The following is an 8699-nucleotide window of genomic DNA, read 5'->3' as shown; positions in this document are numbered from 1 at the left end:
TAGAGGGTTAGCTTTAGGTTATTTTAATGGGCTTGAAGGGCAAGAAGGATTCTAGCCTTAATAATAGAGTCTAATATATTTAGTTATTAGGAATTAATTAAATCAAAAGTTAAATATAAGAGGGAAGAGTGTCTTGCGCGCTTATTTATCCCGTTTACTTATTATATATATTAGTTTTTTTTTTCTTTTAATTTTTTTAATTCTTTTAAAAACAAAAAGCTTAAAAAAATATTACCCCTATTTTTTTTAATTATCTTAGCGGAGTTATTTTTAATATAATAATATATATAACTAAGGTATAACCTTATTATTAATATTATTTCTTATAAAGTAAATAAATAATCTCTTTTGAATATATTAATAAGTAATCTTTATATTTATTTAGAGATATTACAAATTCTCTAAGATAAAAGTCTTTTATTTTCTCTTATTTTCTTAAATTAATTATTTAAGGTCCTTTATATTTATGTAACCTAGGATCCTTAATCTTATAACTAAGTTAATAAGTAATATTATCATCTATCTCCGTTATTATAACCTTATTTAATTATTTTTAGTAATATAGCGCTAAGGTATTAGCTATTAATTAATAAGAGTACTTTTATATAACTTATTTATCTTAATAATATATTAACCTCTTATAAGGATAAAAATTAAAGAACTATAAACATATAACCTTAATTAATATAAACAAGATAAGTTTAATTTATTAGGTTAATTTTAATTTATTAACGGCTTTTTAATTGTTTAGCGAGAAAAGTTTAATATGGCCTAAGGCCTATATAACTATTTAAGTATTTCTTAATTTATTAATAATAACGAATATAAACCCAAATACTCTTATCATCTTTAAGAGGTAAATAAACTATTAAATTAATATTTAAAAATATAAGAAATTAAAATATAAAACAAAGAAATAATAATAAAAAAAACTAATTAATAATTAAATATAAATAACATAGTTAAAAAGCATACCAATCAAACAAGTATGCCAATCACTTATACTATATAGCTAAAAGTAGTAGTATTAGATTTTCTAAAACTATCTATATAATAAATAAAATTTCGAGAAATTAGTTTTAAGCTTCTTGGAAAAAGGGTTATGAGATAATATTTTTTATAGATTTTTACCTAATTTAGTAAGATTATTACATTTAAAATTATAAAAATGTATAATATAGATAGGCTTTTTATTAATAACTATATAAATAAAGCTTAATAAAATATTATAAAATTCCTTCATATAATATCTTACTTAATTAACCAAATCCTAGACCTTTAGCCATTTTAGGCTTAATTTCGATTTTTAATGATTTTATTAAATTCGCGATATAAGGTATAAAACTAAGTGATCGGTATATTTATCTAATCGGTATGCTTATTAACTACGTTGCTTAAATAATAATAAAATAATTAAAAAGAAATAATTAAAAAAATCGATATAATTAAGTATTTAATATTATAATAATGATAATAAGGTTAGTTATAATATAAGGATTTATCAAGTAATAATTAAAATATTTAAGAAAAGAATATAATAAATAATTTTAATTAATTAAATAATTTATAATACTTTTATTATAATTTTTATTTAAACAACTAAGATTTTTGGTATATTTACTTATTTAATATATTTACTTATTAACATACATATATAGCGAGTATAACAGATAAGTAAGTGCAATAGCATACTATATAACTTAAAACCACTAAATCTTAAGTCTCTAAAAATAGCTATAAAACAGCTAGAGACTTAATAAGATAGTTTCTAGGTATTTAACTAGTAAATAAACTATATATACTTCTTTAAGATTTTTAAAAAACTTCCTTTATATTAAAATAGTAGTTTATAGTGCGAAGTCACTTTTATTTATACTACCTTATAAGATATAGCTATATAAGCCTAAGAAGATTGTATAAGCATTTATATAATATAGTAGCCCTAATCTAAGATTTATAGCTATATTAAGCTTAATTTGACTTTTTAAGAATTTCTTAGAATTCTTATTATTAGGTAGGAATCTGACTGTTGCACTCGCTTGTCTATTGCACTTGCTATACATATACATTATATATATTATAAAAAATTATAATATTATTATAATTAATTATTTAATAAAATAAAATAAAATTACAAATTATAGAATAAATAAGTAATATTATATTATAATACCTATTATAGACCTTAATTCTTTACCTAAGGGCTTATTAAAAATATCAGGAAAATATATATATTATAACGTAGTTAATAAGCATGCCGATCAGACAAGTATGCCGATCACTTATACTATGTAGCTAAAAGTAGCAATATTAGATTTTCTAAAACTATCTATATAATAGATAAAATTTTTTAAAAATTAATTTTAGGCTTTTCAAAAAAAAGAATTATGAGATAATATTTTTTATAGATTTTTACCTAATTTATTAAGCTTATTATATTTAAAAACTATAAAAATACATAGTGCAAATAGGCTTTTAATTAATAACTATATAAATAAAAATTAATAAAATATAGCAAAATTCCTTTATATAATATCTTACTTAATTAACCAAATCCTAGATTTTTATCCTTTTTAGGCTTAATTTCGATTTTTAATAATTTTATTAAAGTCGCGATATAAGGTATAAAACTAAGTGATCGGTATACTTATCTGATCGGCATGCTTATCAACTAGGTTATATTGTAATATTTTTAACTTTATAAGAAATAACTTAGGAAGATATAATCCTAAAAGAAAATAAGATATAAATAAGTTAAAATTTTTTTTTATTAATCTTTAATAACTTAACGGATTCTTAAATAAAGAAGTAATAAAAATAATATTAATATTTTCAAAAATAATTTATAAGATTAACTTGATAAAAAGTAAGAAATCTCTATATAATCTATTAGATTTTATAAAGAAGATATAATATTAAGCCTTATAAAAATATATTACTAAGAATATAATTAATAGCTAGAGATAATACTTTATAAGCCAAGCTATAATATTAATTCTTTTTATTTTTAAGACAAACAAAGGCTTAAGATCTTATATAAATTATAAGGGCTTAAATAAGCTTATTATTAAAAATTATTATTTATTTGTTTTAATTAATAATTCATTAAATAATATATATATATAGCGAGTGCACCGGATAAGTAAGTATACTAAAAATCTCTTAACCTCCATCTTCTTTGTTTAATTAATTAATTCCTAATTATCTAATAAATTATCTAGTAATTATAAAGCTAATCTTGATATAATCTTATCCTAAATTTATATAAGCGAATAGATCTAGAGGAAGAGATCCTTATTTATTTTATTCTTAACCTAGATTTATAAGGATTTCTCTCTTAGTTATATACTATCAAAGATATAATTAATTAATTACTTATTAATTATAATATAGTATTAATGAATATATATTAGGCTTATAAGTTTATTAAGTAATACTTAGATCTTAAAATATATTTCTTTTATAAATATAATTATGAAAGAGCTAAATATAAAGATTTAATTATTATTCATAATTAGTTTTAGCTTATAATAAATATCATTATAAAGTAAAATATTTAATTAAATAATATTTATAACTTTAATAAAATTAGGTTTTTATAATTATAATTATAAATAAAATGAGTATTATAAGCTTAAAAAGTCTTTAAAGCTAAAATTAATATAACTTAAAAATTAAAAATAAATTATAATTATTCAAATAATTAATATAAAAGGTTAAATTATTTAGTTATTTATTATTAATATAAGTTAATATTACCTTGCTAATTAATACTAACAAAATAACCTATTAAATAATTAAGTTATTATAATAACTTAAAATAATTAAATTAATAGTAAGATTAATTATAAATAACTTAAATATTTTAATGAATATATAATCAATTACTTAATTAACTTTTATTATCTCTTAATTTTTCATAATTACAAAAGTTATTAATTATTCAGCTTTTTATATAACATATAAAGCTATTATAATAAAAAGAAATATTAAAGGGGCATTTAAAAAAACTAATTTTATTTCCCTTAACCTCGAAGCTATAATCTTAAAGCTTAATATATAGCTATAGACCTTAGTACTTATAAAGAAAGGGACTAAGCTTTTTACCCCTTAGGTCTTAAGGACCCTAAAGATTATACTTAAGGTTAGATCTTAGTCTAAATACCTTAAAAGATAAATTAAAAGATATTATTATAGCTCCTTAGAGTTAATAATAGAGGCTATAAAGTCTCTTATAAAGGTAATAAAAGGGAATATGTATACGATTATATTATCAAGGGCTAAAACTAAAGACCTTTAAGAGATAATTAAAATATTAAGTTAATATTCAAAGGTAAATAAGATTAAATTATAAAAAAGAGAAAGAATAATAAAAAAATAAGTAATTAATTGAATAGATATAAGTATATAAATAATAATTAAAGGAAGTTAATATAATTAAGTATTTAATATTATGATATTTATAATAAGCATAATTATAATATAAAGATTTATTAAGTAATAATTAAAACATCTAAAAAAAATTATAATAACGTACTTGATAAGTGGCTTGATCAGATAAGTGACTTGATCACTTTTGTACTTTTTAGCTGTGCATGGCGGGGTGCGATACCTAGAAATTGTTCAGGTCGCTTAGCATTTTTTAGGTACTTTCTATATGTACCCTCCGTTGAAAAATACCTTAGTGATTAACTCGCTTGTCTGATTAACTCACTTATCAAGTATGTTAAGTGATTTTAATTAATTAAATAATTAATAATATTTTTATTATAATGTTTATTTAAAAAGTTAAGATTTTAAATAACATATATAATAAGTATGCCAGACAGACAAGTATAGCAGATGAAAATCCCTTAACCTATATCCTCTCTATTTAATTAATTAATTCTAAACCACCTAGTATATCATAGGTAAATAATAAGGCTAAAATCCTTCTTACCCTTTAAGCCTATCAAAATAACCCAGAAATAAGTCTCTAACGCGCTATAGAGCTCTATAAAGTCTATTATAGTATTCTCTTTAATTAAGAAAATAGCATTACTACGCACTATAATTAGATCCCTAAGTCACGTAAGCTATCTAATCCAGAGGAATAAATTATTATTTAGTTTATTCTTAACCTAGATTTACAAGGATATCTCCCCTAGCTACGTAGTATAAAAGAAATAGCTAATTAATTACTTATTAACCGCGATATATTACTAGTTAGTATATACTAGGCTTTAAACTTTATTAAGTATTACCTAGACCTTAAGATATATTGTTTTTAGAGATATAATTACTAAAGAGCTAAATATAAAGACTTAATTATTATATATAATTAATTTATATTTATAATAAATATAATTATAAAGTATAATATTTAATTAGATAATATTTATAATTTTAAAAAGATTAATTTTATAATAAGTATAATTTAAAGTAAAATAATTATTATAGCATACATAATAAGCATGCATCGCAGGCAAGTATGCATAGCACTATACTATTTAGGTAAAAATAGCAAAACCTTTAATTTCTAAAACTAGGTATAAAATATCTAAAAACCTAAATAAAGTATTTCTAGCTATTTAATTAAAAATAAAACTATATAGTATTTTCTTTATATTTTTAAAAATTACCCTTTATAAATAAATAATAATTTATATAGTATAAATAGGTTTTTTCTATACTAGCTTAGTAATAATTTTTTAAAAATCTAAGAAAAGTTTTATCGCTTTTATATTATATAAGAAGCCTAAATCTCTAGTTTTAGCTTATAAAAGCCTAAGTTAAAATTTAAAGAATTTTTTTACTATATTCTTGTAAGGTAAAAATATAAGTGCGACGCATACTTGCCTGCGACGCATGCTTATCATATACGTTAAGTACATATAAATATAAAAAGCTAAAATTCATATAGCAGGTTTCTGCCGTTTCCATCGACTGGAGCATCGAGAGCCCCCCGGTTGTCTTCCATGGCAACGCCGAGGACAGCACCGGAGCCCTCATCACGGGCCAGATGTTCCTCGATGTCAAGGAGGAAGCTGTCGAAATTGGCAGCTTCTCGGCATCCCTGAAGCTTCACGTCTTCCAGAAGCGACCCTTTCAGAGCCACTGCACCGACTGCCAGAACCAGTACACTGAGCTCCAGGCCTGGCAACTGCTCGCTCACCCTACCACTCTTAGAAAGGGTCGTCACGCATATCCCTTCTCTATCCTCCTTGGTGGTCACCTCCCCGCTACCATGGATACCCCCCTGGCCGCCATCTCCTACGTTACAAAACATTGATGTTACCTTGCTACTCCAGTGTGATGCTGTCGACCATGAGTCGCGATTTTGCCCGAGGGCAGCGTGGTCGGCAGTTATATGGTGATTCATATGCTACACAGGCTGCGTTGTAGATGCTGTGCTTCTCGAGATACAGGGGTGTAGATTGAGATTGCAACGTCACACAAGAAGAGTGAAGACGTTGGGCTGAGAGGATCTATTGATCACCACCTTGTCTGAGACAAAGGATGTCTGGCTGCACTGAGAAGGGGCAATTGAAGCCATCAAGGGGCGATTGGAAGTCGTTGACTGGAGCCGTTGGAAGAACGCACTCACCAGCACAGATCTAAAAAAAGAGTATTTTTATAAATCTAATCTTTTAAGAAATCTTATAATAATTTTTTTAGATTTTTTAAAAAAGCCCTTTATAGAGAAATAGTTAAATATACAGTGCGAATATACTTTTTTTAATACTACCCTATAAGGAGTATTATAAGATTTCTCTAAAAAATATATAAAATAATATAATATATAATAAGTCTAATATTAAATTTTTATCTATTTTAAGCTTTATCTTAAATTTTAAGAGCTTTTTTAATTTCTTTTTATAAGCTATAAATACCTATATCACGCATACTTGTTTGTCACGCAAGCTATATATGTATGTTATAGCTAAGTAATTAAATAATTATTATTATCTTTTAATCTTTAATAGCTATAAGAGGTATTACTTAATTAAATTTAAGAGATATTATAAAAAAAAGAAGATTATTAGGCTTTATATACCTTTTTATTTATCTTATATATTTTAGCTCTTAAATATTAAGTATTTTAATATACTTAAAAATACTTATAATTAAGAAGTAAAATATCTAATTAAATACTTTACAATTTATATTTTAAAGACTAAGTTCTTTCTAGCCTTTTATATTATATTTTAAGCTATTATAATATTAAAAAATACTAAGTCTACCTTTAGAAAAGTTAAGCTTTTTCCTCTTAACCTAGAAAGTATAATCTTAAAACTTAATATATAACTATAGGCTTTAATACTAGCTAAGAAAGAGGCTAAATTATTAATCTTTTAGCTCTTAAAGACTTAAAAGATTATATTTAATGCTTAATCTTAGTCTAAATATATTAAAAAATAAGTTATAAGGTATAAAAATAATTCCTTAGAGTTAATTCTAAAAGCTATATAGTCTTTTTCTAAGGAAATAAATATAATTATATAACATACATAATAAGCAAGCGACGCAAATAAGCGAGCGACGCGCTTTTACTATGCTTATAACTAGAAATTAATATAAAAGCATAATAAATTAATTAATTAATTAATACCACTCACTATACTCTTCCCTAGACACCTTAATCACTACCTAACACGTTCTTATATTATGCCCGGGCTTACCACATACTCCATAGCGCCAAACCCCCGGTCCAACTAACCTTCCTCGACCACCACTTCTCAACGATTTCGCCACCACCTACGCATTAATATCCCTCTAATTAATTACTTGCCTTCCTTCTTCTACTATTATTACCCCTCCTCTTTATAGTTAAGTCCTTTTTGCCCTCCGCCGCCGGCTTCATATCTCATTTGCCTATTAAAGGTCTTAGTTCTTAGCTCTTAATAAGGCATTCTTATGTATTATTGCCATAGTTCCCTTAGCAAGTAACTTAAGAGCTCCTAGAATTAACTCTAGGGAGCTACTTTAATGCCTTCTTATTTATCTTTTAAGGTATTTAGATTAAGATTTAGCCTTAATAATAGTCTTTGGGGTCTTTAAGACCCAAGGGGTAAGGGGGCTAGCTTCCTCCTCGGCAGGCATTAGAGTCCATAGCTATATATTAAGCTTTAAGAGTATATTTTCTAGGTCAAGAGGAATAATTCCAGCTCCTCTAAAACCTCCCTAGATATTTACTTTTATTATAATTACTTAATATATAGCATAAAAAGCTAGAAAAAACTTAGTCTTTAAATTATATATTATAAAGCATCTAATTAAATACTCTATTTCTCGACTATAAGCCTTCTTAAGTAGCTCTAAGCACCTAATATTAAGGGGCTAAAATAGATAAGATAAATAAGGCGGTATATAAAGCATAATAATATTATTTTCCTCGTAATATATCTTAAAGTCAGCTAAGTAGTAACTTTTATAGCCATTAAGGATTAAAAGATAATAAGCACTATTTAATCGCTTGATTATATATTAATTAAAGTACTTTAGCCACTTAAGACCCATCTCGTTATTAGTCTAGCCATTCTGAGTCATAGTAATAGCCCAATCGCCCGGGAGGTTACTTTCTTAGTACCAGTTAGCGAGGTAATATTAACCTATAGCTATAATAAATAGCTAGATCGCCTAGCCTTCTGTATTAATCGCTTAAATAATTATAGCCTATTCCTGGTTTCTAGGCTAAATTAATTTTAATTATCTATGCT

General features: G+C 24.2%; 1 protein-coding gene across 1 annotated transcript; it reads left to right on the top strand.

The window, feature by feature from the left end:
- Nucleotides 1–5453: 5453 nt before the first annotated feature.
- On the top strand, nucleotides 5454–6271 carry LRP88_07822 (uncharacterized protein; the record flags this gene model as incomplete). Its single annotated transcript, XM_083244337.1, has 2 exons — nucleotides 5454–5468; nucleotides 5906–6271. 2 exons carry the CDS (start codon nucleotides 5454–5456, stop codon nucleotides 6269–6271), a joined length of 381 nt encoding a protein of 126 aa, XP_083098831.1.
- Nucleotides 6272–8699: the final 2428 nt, after the last annotated feature.

Source organism: Fusarium phalaenopsidis (genome assembly GCF_050370095.1).
Source record: "Fusarium phalaenopsidis strain FUZ10S chromosome Unknown contig_32302, whole genome shotgun sequence".
In the NCBI taxonomy this organism is placed as follows: domain Eukaryota; kingdom Fungi; phylum Ascomycota; class Sordariomycetes; order Hypocreales; family Nectriaceae; genus Fusarium; species Fusarium phalaenopsidis.
Note: the sequence above shows the minus strand (reverse complement) of the source record. Positions and strands in the feature narration are given on the sequence as shown.